This window comes from Bombus huntii, chromosome 14 (genome assembly GCF_024542735.1).
Source record: "Bombus huntii isolate Logan2020A chromosome 14, iyBomHunt1.1, whole genome shotgun sequence".
In the NCBI taxonomy this organism is placed as follows: domain Eukaryota; kingdom Metazoa; phylum Arthropoda; class Insecta; order Hymenoptera; family Apidae; genus Bombus; species Bombus huntii.
In genome coordinates, this window is record NC_066251.1 from 10171506 (window position 1) to 10189041 (window position 17536).

Consider the following 17536-nt stretch of genomic DNA (forward strand, 5'->3'; position numbering starts at 1 on the left):
GATTAAATTCAATACTTTCTATACAAAAGAATGAAAAATTTATATGATACATTATTCTTCTATTATTGATAAATTATAATCGCTAATTTTATGATATTCTGATGTATCGCTATCCGTAAATGTGTTATTTAATTTCCATAGAAACTTTTGTGAATATATGAAATAAGACCTCGTTTGAGTTATTTAGTGGCATGTCACAGCCGCGTCAGCGAAGATCGGCGCCCGCCTGGCATTTAGTAATTCGAAGACCTTCCACTAGAGTGCTATGTTTTGAGTTATTCGATCTGTATCGTGTGCGTTAAGCGTTCGGTTCACCGATCACCGTCGAGTTGTAACCGTATGTGTTGTCGCCGTCACTCTATTGCCGTCCCTCATTTCCGTCGTCGGTCTCGCACACGTTGACACGTCCTTTGTATTGCCATGGACGTCAGCTTGCTGCTTCAGCATTCACAATATGCGTTACCTGTGGGTATCGTGCTTGTATGTGCAATTCTCGTTTTCGTCTTTGGTTTCAAGAAAGCCGAACAACCACCTTTTGCACAACTTTCTGTAGGCTCCGACGTGGACCGGAAATTTGCCAACAAGAAACGTAGCAAGATCAAAGAAAAGGTTAGCACGACATAAGTGAACGATTTAAACAATATATCTTTCTTTTTTTTTTTTCGAATCAACTTACAATGCAAATCTAACAATCTTTATCGTTTACCGTCCATATGGTTGTCTATTTGTTGCAAGTATTTCTACACGAACACATGGTTGATAATCAGCTGGCATCACCAGTTGAAAACGATTATTCGTTATCGTCTTTCTCAATGCGTAAAATGCAATTTAATTATGTATATGCTGTTCAGAATCAATATTATTATCCCTTTCTCTACTTTTTAAAAATATTTTATTATTCATTGTATCATAATAGACATTTATGTATCCATTTTCAAAAAATTCATAAAACTAGGACAATCTTAATTAATATAATTTTCTTTTTTGTCTGTATACAGATTATAAAAAATGAAAAATTTATGTATTCTAAATTTTCATTGAAACAATTTATGTATATTGCAGAAATCTGTTAATGGCCAAGTTACAATTGAAAAGCCAAGTCCTATTAAAAAATCTGTATCAACAAAAACGGATGCTACAAAGAAAGCTGTGTCTAAACCAGATGATATTGAAGGAAAGCTGAAAGAACGAAAACAAGAAGATAATAAAATTTCTGTAACAAAAAAAGATAAAGATCAAGTTGTAGTAAAAGTTGGTAAAGAAAACAAAGTTGAACAAGTGAAAAATAAGAAGAATATAAAGAATTTATTCCAAGAGAAGCCAGTTGACTTCGATGAAGGTAACATTCTATTAAACATTTTTAAATGACTTTTAAAATAATATTCTAGATGAACATTAATTTTATCTTTAAAATATAGGCGACTGGGAACAAGCTTATTCACGAAAAGATAAGAAAAATAAGAAAAAAGAAGAAGAATCTCCTTCAAAGAAGAACAAAAAGAATGCTAAAAAGGCTGATTTAATTAATGAAGAAGTTACAAAACAAAAAGTTTCAGAAAAAACAGAAATTAAAGATAAAGTTATTAAGGAAACAGAAAATAAAGAATTGAAAGAGAAGGAGAAAAAAGATGTGATACTTACACCTATTTCCAACGAGGAAATAAGTAAGGAAAAAGAACAACAAAAGGAAGAACAAACTAAGGTATTCTTTAAATGTTCATTTAAATGTTTATTTTCGTATATATATGCTTATATATATTATATATATATTCTTAAATATAATAATTAATGCAATTTAATTATATTTAAGAATGAAAAGGTAGAAAAAGAAGAGAAAAAGAGTGGAAAGTCAAAGAAGACTAAGAAAGTCTCTGAAAGTGAAAACACCTCTGTAGTGACCCCACCTACATCAAAAGTAGATAATAAAGTTCAAGAACAAAGAGCAAAAAAGAAGGATGAGAATACAGAAAAAGATTTAGATAATTCAGAAGGAAAAAGTCCTAAAGCTATACAAACACAAGAGAAGACTGGACCAGTGTTTGATGAACTAGGAGGTAATTTTATGCACTGTAATAAATCTAATTTTGTATTTTTGAATATCATAATAATAGTATAAATTCTTAGATCTCAAGAGTAGAAATCTTAAACGTGTTTTTAAACATATTTTAGATGTCTGGACAGAAGCCAAACCTCAAAAGAAAAGTAAAAAAAAAGCTCGTAAAGATAACTGAGGGTGATTAAGTATGATGAAAATTACGTTCCTCGTGAAAAGGAATAGAGTGAGAATCCTGCTTGGTCCAAACGACATATGTCATTTCGGACTTACCAGGTGTGTTTTAAATGACTTACCAATTAACCACCTGACCAAATTGTTCCTTCCCCTTGTACATAATGCCAATTGGACTAGGTTGTTCGATCAGTTCGATTTTACATGCTACATGACTGTAGGTGCAAAAATCGTTGTATGCAGAAAAAATCTTTGTTAACTATTGATTTTTTCAACATACTAATTATCTGCTTTAACGAAGCTGCTTTGCATTTAATGAAAGAGGCATAAGTCATAGTTTTCACTATAAAATAGTTATTATATATATATTATTCTTTTAAGGATTTTCATATATGTCTATAATGATGCATTAGTATTCCATGAGTTACAGCTACATCTCTTAATATGTATTTTTAAGAGTTTCATTTTAAGTATAAATTGTTAACAAATAGTACTTATGTCCTTTACGTTTTGTCAACAAGTCCTATGAACAATATTTTTGCTAGGTTATTTTGCAACATGTTTGCATCCACGTTAGTAATATTTTAAATATTAATTTTATGCATTATAAGTAATTCAAATGTTATAGATGCGAACGGTTGAAAGCCAAAACTTAGAAAGTATGAGATATATTTCAAAACAATAATAAAGTGCAGGACAATCTCTTATGGAGAAAAGTTTGCATTACTGATGTACATGTCATTTTCAATGTACTGAGAGAAATATTTTCTTATACTTGATAGCGGGTAATTTATTCCATCATATAGATCCAAAATTATATACTTTGTAATAATAAACTGTATGTAATATTTTATCATAAAAAGTACATCAGTAACGAATTTTAAGGATTGATATGTATTTATAAGCATATGCGAACCTGTGACAAAATTTGTGCCAAGTTATAAAGAGAAGTAAAACGAGGTACAATGAAAGTCAATATACAATTACATATGATTAATTTATTAATTAAAATAGATTGTTTTAATTGAGATAACTGAATTTTATTCATTATTTATTTGTACAATATATAATTATATATATTTTTGTTTTCGGATTTTAGTGTTTATATAATACCAGTAGGCATGTATAATACTTAAAAATATAAAAAATATTTAATTCATACCTAAAATACTTTTACCAATTATATTATGTGATTTAATAAGAATAAAATTGTGTTCTGACTTTCAAAGTGTCTCGTTATTAAATATATTTAATAGAAAAGAAGGTACTGCAAATATTATCTTTTCATGTATAAGAATAATTCTACTGAACAAAAATCTGAAGGAAGTCTTATTAACGAGTATGATCAAACGTGGATCAAATAATCAAAGTTATTATGTTGTCTTTTAATTTTTTACGAACAATCTAATCCAGCCGTTCACATTTTATGCCATGTATAAAATATAGTGAGTATATTGATTATACATTAAAGGTTTTCTCCGAATAGTCTTTTTAACTAATGTAATTTAATCGTTAATATCTACATTATATATAGTAATATCGCATATGGAAATGCAAGAGTTAAACTCTATAAGAGAAGTAATGTCTTGAAAGAAGAATTAAATATTAAGAATATCTTTAAAGAAAACATTAAAATTGAGTACTATATTCAGAGTTTTTTGGCTTCTATTTTCTGAAAAAATGAAAAGACAAAAATTTGAAATCGAAAAATGATGTTAGTTGCAATCGCGTTATCGCGATTAAATGCGTAATAATTAATATAGGAGTTGCATTGTAACGTCATTTGCTCGAAACAATTTACTAATTAGTGTTGTATGTTAATATGTAAAGATAAAGAAAGAATATTTAGGGTGTATGGCGAATGAAATATTGTGATAAGTATACTGTATACCTGAGCGTTACATGAACGTTGTAAAATAGTACTATTAAATAATATTATCATTTATAGCTTTTACTTATAAAAAGAAAATGAAAAAATATTCGTTTAAATAGCTCTCCATATTTTGTACTTTTACCCTTAATATATTTTCACAAAATATTCATTCTACCTGTATGTTTTGAGATATACATACAAGGTATTAAAGATTTTAGTATTTCACATATTTTAAAAAATTCTTTGTTATAAAATATTGATACTTTGAAAAAAGAAAGGTTTCTTTATTTAAATACAATTTTTTCGAACGAGCTTCAATTCTATATACATATAGTGTGGAACCACGGATCGTTATTATTATGTAAAATCCAATGAAATATAGTCGCTTGTATCGAGTGACCCCATCGAGTGCCAAAAGTATATGTTATACTTTACTATGGGCAACTGTTGTATAATAATTTTTGGCAATGAAAAGACTTTAATATTCATCTTTCGATTATTTATAAATATATCGTCTCTACATTTCTAATTTTATGTAGCAAGCACTCTGCATTTTTATAATTTTACTTTCCTATACGTAATTATTCAAACGAATTGTTGGAAGTACCTATTCAACTATAATTGAAGTAATAAAAAGGAAACATACGGAATGTAAAGATTTTTCTACAGGCGTTATGATCAGTGTTGAAATAACGATTTTTCTTACTAGTACGAGTTGTTACATTTCGTTGTTTAAGGTATAAACGGCACTAAAGAAAAGTAAAAAATGTAGTCTTTATTTTGTTTCTATTGCAACTATAAATGCAAACATCGCTTAAATAATTCATGTTGCGTGTATACTATCCGTATTCAGTGTTACAGCTGTATTAAACTTATATATTTAAGTGGACAATTGATCGAGTAAAGCTAAATGTAATTAATTATAGTTTTATATTATGAACGAAGGATAGTTTTATATTATGAACGAAGGATAGTTTTATATTATGAACGATTATGTAATGTTATTGTTCAACGCTGGTCGTAAAAAATGTTTATATTTACCAAATAATCATTGGTGTACTTAAGTTCAACGATTGGGACAATTTGAGTAGCTACTGAATCATGCGGTCTAGGTATTTAATATCATCATATTTTTGTATGTAATATTCTTCGGGTTACTAACTCGCGTGACGACACAATGACAAAGAGGCGAAGTTAATTCAGTTAATCAGCCTGGAAATTAAGGGAGTTTTTAAAATCATGTTGATAGAAGGATATCATATTTTGAGTAATATTTATATGCACTTTACTCGTCTATCGAGTAATTAAATATCGATGTAAAAATCACTATAAAACTGTTGCTATCGCAAGATCCTAATAAAAAAAAAGAATTACACAAAAATTAAATACTAATGATATAAGGAAGTCTTTCCAACAAAACTAAATTTAATTGTACTGATTATGATTAAAAAAATATTATCGCTATTGTATATATGTATAATATATTAATCAGCAATGTTCTTTCTAATTAAATATATACGTATGTGCAATTTTATTGTATACTGAAGTGGTAGTAGCTTGAAAAACTAGTGATTGAATAACGTGGTCTATACAAGTATGATTGTAGAGATATTTCAAAAGTGTCGATCAGTGTCCAACGAAATTAACTATATTTTTAAACATACATATATGTACTTTGATTGTAGCTTAATGAGACTACTGTAGTTACATATAGTGATTATAACGTGACGTCGATATTTTGCTTGAGCGTAGTTCAAAGTAACTGAAATATTTTTTTCTAAAGAAAGTCTTTCTCCTCATATAAATAAATGTACGATACGAAGTTAAGTTTAGTGGCCTAACGCTTGCAATATTATTAACCTGGTAGTGATGCACCTGGACTCTGATCATAATAGAAATATCGAATATAGAATAAAGGAAACCAAGTGTAGACTAGATAAAAGGATATTATTCCGTGAAACAGAAATGTCATGGTTATTCACGATGTATTTTATTCACCAAAAGTGTTAACGTAGTTACTGATATTACGATATCTATATAAATATATTTGTGTAAAATGCGTGTATTTCAGTCAGTTCAAATATTATATATAGCGTACGATTTAATGTTGAAATCGATATAAATGGAATTTTCTTTCAAAATTGATGGAAAAAACATAATTCAAGAGAAATATTTTGTTTCCAACGGCTGCATATTCTTATTTGAATTATGATATCATTATAAATTCTGAAAGTTTATATAAGTCCTTGCAATATAAATATTTCGTAGCTGTAAGTTTAAAGTACATGATCAAAGCTACTACAAAAAAAAAAAAAAAAAAAAAAAAAATCGCGCAATCGGTACAAATGCGAAAATAGAATATTTCTCGTTCCGTACTTACATTTTTGATTGTGACATTTTTGGGATAGAAGTATAAGCGAAAAAAATAATGCATTACAAAATAAAGAAGAGGTAAAAAGAGGTAAATGAAATGAGGAATAAAAATTATATTTTTCAACATTCAGTTGCAACCATTCACTGCGCCCGCCCACTAATTATCGTTACAATGAATGTTTTGTACATATTTAATTGTCATTACAGTTTTTAAATATTGTATAAGGAAGGCTAGTTTATTCCAACTTTCAAGGGACCACAGAATATAGACAAATAATAAAACGTACAGAACCTCGTTTCTCATTTTACTTTTTCATCAACTGTTCCTTCATTATTCTCTTTTAGTTTCTACTTTCTACATGAAATTATTTACATTATATAAACTTATACAGTATCTATACTTTTTTTTTTACTAATTAATCTACTCATCGTTGGGAACACAAACAATATCGTTAGAATACACACGTTTTACATTTATAATTATCATATTTCACTTTCATTATTAAAAACAATCATTTACTTAAATTCGTTTTTCTAGTTTCCCTAAATGTTACTTTCTACGCTTATTTTCGAAATCCTTTTTTAGGGTATTTGCTGCATTTCCTTTTGAATGGTTTAACAGGCTTCGAATCGCCCTCGTTCTCGATCTTGACTTTATTGCTCTTTCTTCCCAAATCAGCAGATTTCATTCCTTTGTGTCTAATTAACAATTTACTATTCTTTCTGGACGATCTGTTTTTATTCTTAATTCTTTTCTTCCTCTTGTGTTTCTTTTTACGATCCATATTAGCTATTATCGCTTCTGTGTCGGCGGACACTTTCACTTTCGGCTGCTGAATCGTAACAGTTACCCTCACAAATAGATCGTACAGAACATCGCCACAAAATTCACCAAAGCAATATTCTTCTCCACACTCAGCACACGTTTTTACGCTACTTTCGATCATACCGGCACGGTTTTTACTGCGTCTAATGGGGCTTATAATTGATCGTCGTTCTTTAGCAATTGTTTTTGCTTCTAGTTTTCCCATTTCTACCTGAGAAAGAGAACGTAATACAATATAAAATAACTATACGACCTAAAGATACTACCTAATTTTAAAAATATGGTTCCCAAAACGCTACACATAAATAATAATATTCACAGATTAAAGCTATTAATGTAGGGCAATCTACGAATCATCAAATATTCAAATTGGCTCTGATAGTTCGAAATGTTTCAAACAAAAGTTTATTGGTATAAAATGAGGGATCTACAGATGTAAAAAAATGTTTCAAAAGCTAATTTGATTGGTGTATGCGGGATTACGAGGCCTAAATAAAATAAATACCAATCTGGAAAACATTTCTTCGTCTTGTCGATACTTTGGTCTGATCGGCGTTAACATTCTCCAATCAATAGCAACCTGTTGTAACTCGTGAAGATTCAAAGCTCTCATGTCTGGAGGTATCGGATTTCCATAATTCCATTCCTTTCCAAATGCTTTCAGTTCTCTTCTGGTTGGCCTCCAGGAAAATTCTTTATCGCGCACTTTTGCATCATCTTTTTTTACCTATTACCATAATTATTCCATAATTATCAGGGAATAGAATTTTCAGATTTTGATAGTGAATTTTTTGTCATTTTATTACACCGTCAAAGGATCTTAATCGTACGCAATCGTAGAGGGACAGTTAAATTATTCGTATTACTCCAACCTTTTCCGGTTTAATTTTAAATTCAGGGCAATTTTCGAGCAGTCGCCGGAATTCTTCTTGAGAATTACAGGTTGCTTTACTTAGATCAGGTAATAAATTTGCATCCTTCTTATCTTCTTTTAGAAGATCGTCCAATTGGAAGGCCATTATTTATATCTGCAATCCAAGAAAAATATTCAGATCTCATTTTCCGATACGTAAATCATTATTCCTTCCTTATTTTATGCTGTCTGTACAAATTCGTTTTCTACAAATATAAAACGAAAGAAACGAAAATGTGAACAAAAACGCGATTGTTTGGTTTTTGTTAAAAGATCTCTGATGCAACGGGAGAGATTAGGCATCTCTCGGAATCCCATTCGATCTGTTTCATTAAAAGACCCTGCAAGATAGATTTACATATATCAATTTATGGAACACTAATATACTTAAAAGCGTCTCTATTTCGTTATACGACACGTACGTTTTTCAAGGTAGATAATTTAGATAGAATTTCTTGTCCGCACCAAATATTAGAATTGTCATTTCGTGATCCTTTATTGTCAGTATTATTAATATGAACATTGTTCAATCGAGTTTTATCACTTTGCTCGTTCCTATTCTCTTCGATAGTGATTCTCCCATTCTTGTCAGTTCTCAATGGTATGATAGAGTTCAAACTATCCATCGAGAGATCTGCGTCATAGTTGTCAACTTTTAATTTTGATCTATTTAATGTTCGAATTTTCGATTTAATATTCATAAACTTTCTTCTGTCAGGAGATGGCGATCTATCAAAAAACACAGTTGATTATCTGTTATAATATTTCTAATATAATATTTTTAATGCACGAATCGAAATATTAATAAGAATTACGTGTACCTAGAACGTTCATCGCTGGATTCAACTTGACGTCTCCTCAATCGCAATCGTCGTTGATAATGAGGATCTTTTTCGCTTTGCGTGCGATATCGAGTTCCAGGTCTAAGAAATTAACAATATTTAAACATCTTTCGTACTGCGATGAGATAAACTTTAATTAAATATTAATCTATGTTTAAACATTATTAAAAATTACCTATTAGCATTCCACTGTGGTCTAGATTCGATAGCTCTTCTAGGTTGAGGTTTCGACCGACGAAAAGTTTTTACGATAATGTCTTCCGCCAATCCAACGTTAGCAGACCTTTTAAATTAACGAAACATTGCGCATAACATTCAATACCATGCAAATGTTAGTTAGAAAATAAAATATTTGCATATTTATAAACACCCAAATATAGCGAAAGCAAGCATAACTTGTGTAATAATAAATAATGTATATACGTGCAAATAAATATACAAAAAAGATAGTAATATAAAATAAAAATAATTGTGTAATAAAGTGCGTAAAAAATAGAATTTCGAGAAACGAAATGAAATCATAATTACCGCTTCTATTTGCAAGACAGAAGAATAATATCCTCTACGACTCTTCAAGTTTTGAAGTGATTCAATGCATCATATTACGACTCACTTTTCAATGTCCCTCTTAATAGCATTCGTTGCATCCTTGCGGTCCTTCATAGAAGTATCCTTAGTGGTCAAGTCCTGCACTTTCTCCGGAAAATCCTGAACATTTTTCTCTATATCTGTTTGCGTACCGAAATCTCGGCCATTTATAGCTCTGTATTTGCTTGGCGTGAGTAATCTATTCTCTACGATCATCGATGATATCCTGGAGGAATTTGGGGTAAAGTTCGAACTGCCTATATTCTGTATGAAGGTATTCAAGCCTACAGATAAATTACTGTTCGAATTATTTTCTAATCTTCTTGGTGTTGGAGTCAACACCAAGTTGACTAATTGTAGATTTGCCTTGCTGAGTAATTCCGAATCTTCGAGTCGACCACTTAGCACAATGGCTACGTCTTTGCTAACAGGAACTTGGACTGGTTTTATGTCATCCATATTTTGTTCTGATTTGTTCATCGTATTATTGTCATCGGTATTGTCATTGTGTGTTTTGTTACTATTGTTATCAACATTATTATATTCTCCTGTATTTGATGTTTCTTTCTCGACAGTTTTGTTTTCAACATCGTCATTATTAGAAGGTAGATTCTGTTGACTTCCTGCACTCGCGCAATTTTGACCGACCTGGTTTTCATTCGAAATATTGGATTCACAGTTTTTAAGAGATGCAATGGGATTCTCTTCGCTATTTTTTTCGCACTTTCGCCGAAATTTCTTTTGTTCCTTTGCTAAACGCTCTGCTGCTTCTAACACTTCACGCATCGCCTCGGCTTGTCTTAATTTAGCCGCTTCTCGGTCTTTTAATTTTCTTTGTTCTTCCTCAAATCTAGGATAAAGATGATTTCGTATAGACTTATTGAACTAATTATACGTGTGTTTACTTGGTAGAGACACGTATAATCCGTTGTAAAAATAAACTCAATATATATTTATACCTTTCCTTCTCTTTTTCCCTTTCTCGTTTAATTCGTTCTTCCTCTAATCGTTCCTCCCTCAGACGTCGCTCCTTCTCTTCTTTCCTTTGTCGATCCTTTTCTTCAAGTTGTTTTTTAATCGCGCTCTGAAGTTCTAGAGCTTTTTGTCTTCTTACTTCTCGTTCTTGAAGAATTTGTGCATCAACAGGAATATTTTGACCACGAAGATAAGTCTTGTTATCGGATCCGATCGAGCCCACCGTTGAGCTGTCTGAACTACTCGCACTCTCGTGATTAATAACCAAAACCTTGATAAATATTAATATAAAGTTACAAGTTCTGATCATAGAAGATAATAGTTAACATGATATATATCAATAGAAGATACGATATTTGTTCTATTGATTTAAATTAGTATTAAATAGTTATCGAAATCGAGTTACAAGGTATTTCTCATAGTCATACTTGGCTCGAATGTCCCAATCTTGACAACCAAGACGGTGGTGGTGGATCTCCTCGTGTAGTCTCCTGACCCCAGACACTGCCCCATCTTGGCCTGTTAAGTTCGCCTATTCTACCATCAGATAATCTCCTCGATGGTGGTAATGAATTTTCAGGTGTTGTGTGATAAGGATTCTGCCACGTCTTTTCGGTCATGTCCGCTCCTAGTGGTTTGCAACTGGGCAACAGCGCTAGAGAATCAAACAGGAAATTACCTGTTATTTAAAAGCAAATATTTTATCGGCAAATGTGAATGCTTCTTTTTTAAAAAATCGGACATAACACTTCCACATACATATGTAAGAAACTGTAATAACTAATAATAAAAAATAAATAGCTTAAGGTAAGAACAAGATGATTCCAAAAATCGAATTCGTAGAAGACATACTCTAACGTGTCATGAACTTATGCAATACGATCTGGTACTTACTGTATGATACAATATGTTAAGCTTCTTACTCCAAAATCTACCATACGAACTTACTTCCTTTCGCTGACACGGGTACGTCTACAGAGTCGCTGGCATAACCGGAAGTTTCCCCTTCGCGTTCTTCACCTTGCGAACCGTAATGATTGTTTCTTGAATTCTCGTAACGATCGTAAAGTCGACGTTTCTCGGAATGGTAGTGTAAGCCTTCTGTAGCGAAGTCTCGTTGTTGGCCCTAAAATACGAAGCAATGAATTTGTTCTATAAAGGTAAAGATAAAATGGTTCGCGTGACGAGAGAGCAATTCCCTACTTTTTCATCAATCTGAATATCGTGTTCCCTTTAACGCACATATACATATACATATACTCATAGTTGGATATGATTACTGTACCAGTACGAGACAGGGACGACAAACGGTGATAGGGTTCTGTATCGACTTTTGAGATTTGTAGGGCCTGTTTGCTATCTTGACATAGGTTTAAGCTTAAGTGAATACGATTGCTTTGCCTTTATCGCGTTTCGTTATTTTAACGAGAACAGTTTTTATAAAATAAATGCTTTGCAGGAAAAGAATTATTTTCTATTTTAAAAGTACAGCTATATTTCCTTAAGTACTCATGTTATTTATTACGTTATTGATTGCGTTGAAGATATTTAAATTGATTTTATATAAGTATCTGTGCAAAGGCAAATCAATTTTTTAAATACTGCTATATTGTTATTTTATATGAATTTTGAAAATATTGTAACTATCTTAAATTGTATATACATATAACTCGTTATGTAGCATTGTAATTTTCTTCTAGCTGAAACTACAATAATATACATCAAATATATGTAATTGCTTCAACTTTACACATACAGTGACTTCCAAAAGTGTCGCAACACCTTTTAGACTGAATTTGGTCGTTTGGTCCAGTTTTAAAAAAGTTACTCAGTCTTAAATAGTGTTGCACCAGGTTTGGTAGTCATTGCATGTCCTATGTACATTCGATATGAAAATTGGAGTATGTACAAAGTATGTAATTTTGGTAAGAAACTTGGTCATATACAGGCAAGGAGTAGTCAAGAGGTGAGTGAACTTTGCTTGGAAGATAAGAATCGATTTGCCAGACTGCCTTACTTTTGCTTTCCCCTCACGAGTAACACACAATCACGTATAACTTTCAACACAGTCTCGAAGCGGCAATTAAAAACACGTGCTCATTTGTTATTCCGTTATCGTATAGAACGGCATTTAGAACAAATTTTACGTAATGAATATTCAAAAATAATCAATTATACACAATACATAAGCGCGGTATGTAGCGTAAAAAGTAGGACAATGTTACGAATATTCAAGCATAAAAGGAAATTACGATCATCTTAAATTCTGCATCTACATATTTTGTTGTTCGCTTACCTTTCCTATATATTTATATATTTATCGTTTTACAATATCTTTTATTTAATAAAAATCATATGTCTAATAAATAATGTATACCGTTACAATTTGTAATTTATAATTTATAATCGTTATTCCTGGTCAAAATCATTGAAAGTATTCGAATATTTTTGTGAGCCCCTGTATGTTGATATATGTTTCAGTCTCTATGTTAAGCGTATCGCACGGACGAACCTGACAATGATATTGTTGCTGATCCTTGTTATAAATCGGTGGCAAGCTCGGACTTCTGTGTCTAATCTGCGAAACTTCCGACTGCTCGTGCAGATTTATCAAGCTACCACCATTGCAATCCAGACATTTTACGCTCGTGCCGCCGTTTCCGGAACTCTCTGTCACCAGACTCTTCAGGCTGACGGTACTTCCGTAATGTCCAGTAGCACGAAAAGGTTTCGAGGGCGATTGCTTGTCTTTCGTTACCGTCAAGGACATTCTTGCGCCATTCGGATAGGTGCTGCGTTACACGTTTTATTAATACATCGTACAATAGTAATAGAAACACCTTGATTTACAATCGGATCGATGCGAGCCTGTCTGGCTAACATTGAACACGTTTATTTAATATCGCTAATCTAATGAATTAGGTACGAGTACCTTGACCTTATTCGATTGTTGATGAGTTTTTGAATAATTTAACAAAATTCTGAAGCTTTTATATAGAATTTAAGTTCATAATGCTTACTATATTAACGTATTAACCTAGAAAGACGAGTTAACTCGTCACTCGGATTGCCAATCTCTTGGATACAATAATATCTTTATTTAAACTTTCAATGTTGCAAAAACCAGAAATCCAGCTGAAACTGATTTAGCTTTGGTAACATCTGATTGTATAATTATGAAAGTTTCTGATTACAGGATAATCCGTTTAACTAATGAAATATCCTTGATCTACTCCTCCAGTGTCTAAATATTATTTTAAGCTATATACGAAAACACGAGCAATTGAAAAATAATTATACGTAATGTCTATTTGATTACTTAAATATCATCTTCTTAATAGTTTCTTACACGACTTACTCTGTACTTAGAATAAATTCAATTAAAAAATATATTTATTAAATAGCCTTGGTGTTTTTGAATGAAAATTTTAAAACAACAAAATTTATCGTGACTTTTCCATTTATTGTATTTTTGGTATTCGATACTTACCGGATATTGGTGCGGATGTTGATGTTATTTTTCAGAAGACCCCAACTTCCGCCAAGACGTGCCATTTCTTCTACAGTATCCGTATAAAGTATTAATTTGCCGCGCAATATAATCATATTTTCATGCTAATATCTCTCTGATATTTAATTCAGTTTGTATATAAATGTACATTATTTTGTATTCTCTACCGGCTACTTGTATTAAGATTTCATATGATTTGATATAATTTACATTTCCATCTAAATTTACTACGATTCCGATACGGTACACAGCACGCGATATGCTATTTTTGTATCAAATATATTATTGCAACTTCAGTTTTCATATTTTTCAATATCTACGATCATTCCGAGCAAATTTCAAGGATGCTACATTTTTTTTCAAGATTATCGAGTATAGGATCATTCGTATGATTGGAATTTCGAGACCTACCTCTCTCTCTCGCCCATTGGATCCTTTTTTGTTCCACTAATGACGTTCTCCCGATCATTGTTGGCGCGCGACACGTTTCGCGCGAAATGAAATTTGCACGTTCGGTAATGAGGGTACGGTCAAATACGTAGGGAAAAAATAAAACAGAACCTACATCAATCAGTCCTTATTTAATGCTAACGCACGGCAGTTTTACCTATTTAGCCGTTTTCGATCTCCGGGCGATGAACCATCCAATGTTTCGGTGCGCGACGACTTCCGGCGCGAATTTGAAACCCTTAGATGTCAAAAGACATTGCCCGAGTTCATCACAGGTCGTGTCAATATTTGAGACTGCGGTAGGCCTGCAAGACTGTACAAGGTTCACCTGACAAGTACACACACGTGTGGCTTATGTTAAATGCGAAAGGAACGCGCGGTCGCGATTCGATCACGCGGTACGTTTCTATGGGAACAATCGTGAATCAACCACGGAACCTCTTGCACTATTGTCAGGGTCGATAATATTGACCAGACAGGCAAGATAAGGGATAATGACCTCCAACCGTCTATTTGACGGTCAGAGATCACATCTTCGACAGTGGCATATGAACGTATGTAGGTACATCGTTGAAGAGATAAAACTGCTATAATGAATAACAACTTAAATAGCTGTACCAATGTAAAGTAAAAGATGCAATGTTTCATAGCTTTCTGCACGACTTACGAATATCAGTGACATTTCAATTTAAAATTCTATGTATCTTATTTGTTATATCAAATTTTCGTAAATGTTATCTTGTATTGAAATAGAAATAAAGATCACACGTATATTTATGTAACGAAGAAGATTTATTTTACATAAGTTTATGTAGAGCAAACAAAATCTCGTCGTTATTAATATAACAAGTACATATTTATTTAGCTAGTCAACCAATTCCATATTTCTAATTTAATTTCTCTTAGATTGGTGTACTAAATAGGTGTAATTTAAAATTATATAATTTATTTGCAATATATACGTATTGTGCTAATACAGTTTATGTATAGTTTAAATATCATCCACAGATATGCTGTTTTATAAAATTGTAAATAAAAGAACATTATTAAGTCTTTCATAAAACCAATATTTATAGGATAAATAAGTAATTTTGTTAACTGTAATTGGAACTTGTTTCATATATGCCGCTTTTAAACGATATTGCTATGAAAATACACGTTGCTACCATCTGTTATTAAAACAGTAAATCAACGATTAACAGGATTCTCTAGTGACATCTTGAAACGATAAAGTTATCAACATAAATGCACGTTCGCCCGGGAAATCTTTCTTATGAAAAATGGAACTATATTAGCATGTACATCCTTCCTGTTTGCCACAATCTTCTATTTCTAATTGTTCCCATTTGTTTAATTTGTATAGTCCTAGTTCTTAAACATAAATAAATTCTGAAAAACGTAACATCGCTGTTAAGAATTCTTACTTGAAAAATTATACTTTATTAGTTTTTTATTCAAAAGAAAATATCTAACAATACTAAAGTATTATATCGTATTTGTGAATGTCCGTATAAAAATGTGTATCAAAAATATAATTATATATTTATTTATGTGATAATTCATATTTTCAACGATAGTGGCGTGCATGATGTGATTTTATAATCGGAATTATTTGTAATCCGTTTGTTTTAAATGTATACATATGAAAGAAGTAAAACATGTCTTTAGATCAAACAGTGTGTGAAGGTAAAAATAACAGTTTAGTAATTTAAACGATTAATTTAACGCATTTGGTGAGAAATAGCAGTAATGTCATAATAGCAAATACAAGATCAGTTTTCAGGTTATATTGTGTTTGCTTGTAATTTCTAACTTTTTGTTGTTTTCAGATCTGAAAGCTTTTGAAAGACGACTTACTGAAGTAATTGCTAGTTTACAACCAGCCACTTTGCGTTGGAGAAGTATGATTTTCTATTTATCTGTGTCTGTTATATTTTATAAAACTCTCTTATTAGATGATAATGTAACGTTAATGTTGCTTATTCATTTTGTTACTTGATGTAAATTTATTCTATGTATATTTAATGTAACACTATTTTCAGTGTTGTTAGGTTTCATTTCTGTGTGTACTGCTATTGGTGCATGGCATTGGTTAACAGATCCAAATACACCAGCAGTATCATTTACACAAAGTCTATGTAATCATCCATTTTTTGCAATTGCTAGTATTATTTTAGGTAAGCATGATCAACATGATCTGTGTTGTTTTTGGTAACATATATATAGATATAGAAATGGATATGCTTAATTTGTTTCAGTTATATTATTTATGATGGGAGTCCATAGACGTGTAATTGCACCAAGTATCATAACTCAAAGAGCTAGAAGTGTTCTTAGTAATTTTAATATGAGTTGTGATGATACTGGAAAGCTCATTCTTAAACCAACTCGATCACGACATCATGAAACTTAAAAAATAGAAATGATGTAGATTTTACGTTAGTTTCTGAAGTGTTCATTAATACCTAAATTGCTATGCAGGGTGTCTATAAAAAATATATGTATACTATATGTATACAACACATTTTTGATACTAGTGTTAGATTTAAGATATTTTCTTGTACTTAGTATTTAAAAGATTCAAGTTAGTATCTTTTATTTTTTAAATTCTATTCATATATTAAAATTGATACACATATGAAAAATGTTGTATTTCATAAAATTATTTTAAGAATAGTAAAAAATGTTTAAATTATATATATTCCATGTACATTCATTCTAAATACTTTTAAACAATAAACTTAGTAAAAATGATTGCCAACAGATGATACAATAATTTTCATTTGTATTGAAGCAATAACAATTAATAGGTTTACAATGATTTATTTCAAAGCAGTGGTAAATGTAATTTGATATAAATTTTATTCCATGTACGTCATAACTTCCTAAATAATATAAGCTATAAACAATATAGTTCTTAAATACAAGAATATTTGTAATGTTCTTATTTATTGTGTG

At 31.1% G+C, this 17536-nt stretch overlaps 4 protein-coding genes across 6 annotated transcripts; 2 read left to right on the top strand and 2 right to left on the bottom strand.

Annotated features, from left to right (window-relative positions):
* The first annotated feature begins 199 nt into the window (after positions 1 to 199).
* Positions 200 to 6599, top strand: LOC126872831 (nucleolar protein 58-like). Its single transcript, XM_050633023.1, has 5 exons — positions 200 to 609; positions 1063 to 1339; positions 1419 to 1702; positions 1811 to 2054; positions 2170 to 6599. The coding sequence occupies exons 1-5, from the start codon at positions 421 to 423 to the stop codon at positions 2229 to 2231; spliced, it is 1056 nt and encodes a 351-aa protein (XP_050488980.1). The 5' UTR covers positions 200 to 420; the 3' UTR covers positions 2232 to 6599.
* LOC126872836 (uncharacterized) lies at positions 3782 to 8613 on the bottom strand. The gene is made up of 3 exons (XM_050633038.1): positions 8172 to 8613; positions 7805 to 8026; positions 3782 to 7510 (listed from the first exon to the last, which is right to left on the bottom strand). The coding sequence occupies exons 1-3, from the start codon at positions 8316 to 8318 to the stop codon at positions 7037 to 7039; spliced, it is 843 nt and encodes a 280-aa protein (XP_050488995.1). The 5' UTR covers positions 8319 to 8613; the 3' UTR covers positions 3782 to 7036.
* On the bottom strand, positions 8420 to 15249 carry LOC126872813 (histone-lysine N-methyltransferase, H3 lysine-79 specific-like). The gene is made up of 9 exons (XM_050632996.1): positions 13130 to 15249; positions 11566 to 11743; positions 11046 to 11272; positions 10602 to 10888; positions 9668 to 10492; positions 9230 to 9337; positions 9034 to 9135; positions 8635 to 8941; positions 8420 to 8553 (listed from the first exon to the last, which is right to left on the bottom strand). The coding sequence occupies exons 1-9, from the start codon at positions 13385 to 13387 to the stop codon at positions 8479 to 8481; spliced, it is 2367 nt and encodes a 788-aa protein (XP_050488953.1). The 5' UTR covers positions 13388 to 15249; the 3' UTR covers positions 8420 to 8478.
* A 539-nt stretch (positions 15250 to 15788) lies between these two features.
* Positions 15789 to 17343, top strand: LOC126872844 (nuclear envelope phosphatase-regulatory subunit 1). Of its 3 annotated transcripts, none has more exons than XM_050633048.1 (4): positions 15789 to 15876; positions 16408 to 16479; positions 16621 to 16755; positions 16837 to 17343. In XM_050633048.1, exons 1-4 carry the CDS (start codon positions 15852 to 15854, stop codon positions 16989 to 16991), a joined length of 387 nt encoding a protein of 128 aa, XP_050489005.1. In that variant the 5' UTR covers positions 15789 to 15851; the 3' UTR covers positions 16992 to 17343. The 3 variants fall into 3 exon arrangements, with proteins under 3 accessions (XP_050489005.1, XP_050489003.1, XP_050489004.1); XM_050633046.1 differs by lacking the exon at positions 15789 to 15876 and adding an exon at positions 15883 to 16276; XM_050633047.1 differs by lacking the exon at positions 15789 to 15876 and adding an exon at positions 15883 to 16264.
* The last annotated feature ends 193 nt before the right edge of the window (positions 17344 to 17536 follow it).

Excerpts from the sequence above, each read along its gene's own strand:
- LOC126872844 (XM_050633046.1), top strand. The coding sequence starts at position 16,237 with ATGTCTTTAGATCAAACAGTGTGTGAAGGTAAAAATAACA. Across the intron at positions 16,277-16,407 it reads GTGTGAAGGTAAAAATAACA|ATCTGAAAGCTTTTGAAAGA; the intron begins GTTTAGTAATTT and ends TGTTGTTTTCAG. Across the intron at positions 16,480-16,620 it reads AGCCACTTTGCGTTGGAGAA|TGTTGTTAGGTTTCATTTCT; the intron begins GTATGATTTTCT and ends CACTATTTTCAG.
- LOC126872813 (XM_050632996.1), bottom strand. The coding sequence starts at position 13,387 with ATGTCCTTGACGGTAACGAAAGACAAGCAATCGCCCTCGAAACCTTTT. Across the intron at positions 10,889-11,045 it reads GATTGGGACATTCGAGCCAA|GTTTTGGTTATTAATCACGA; the intron begins GTATGACTATGA and ends ATATTTATCAAG. Across the intron at positions 10,493-10,601 it reads AGGGAAAAAGAGAAGGAAAG|ATTTGAGGAAGAACAAAGAA; the intron begins GTATAAATATAT and ends TCTTTATCCTAG.
- LOC126872836 (XM_050633038.1), bottom strand. The coding sequence starts at position 8,318 with ATGGCCTTCCAATTGGACGATCTTCTAAAAGAAGATAAGAAGGATGCA. Across the intron at positions 8,027-8,171 it reads TTAAAATTAAACCGGAAAAG|GTAAAAAAAGATGATGCAAA; the intron begins GTTGGAGTAATA and ends TTATGGTAATAG. Across the intron at positions 7,511-7,804 it reads AAGAAATGTTTTCCAGATTG|GTAGAAATGGGAAAACTAGA; the intron begins GTATTTATTTTA and ends TCTCTTTCTCAG.
- LOC126872831 (XM_050633023.1), top strand. The coding sequence starts at position 421 with ATGGACGTCAGCTTGCTGCTTCAGCATTCACAATATGCGTTACCTGTG. Across the intron at positions 1,340-1,418 it reads GCCAGTTGACTTCGATGAAG|GCGACTGGGAACAAGCTTAT; the intron begins GTAACATTCTAT and ends TTTAAAATATAG. Across the intron at positions 2,055-2,169 it reads AGTGTTTGATGAACTAGGAG|ATGTCTGGACAGAAGCCAAA; the intron begins GTAATTTTATGC and ends AACATATTTTAG.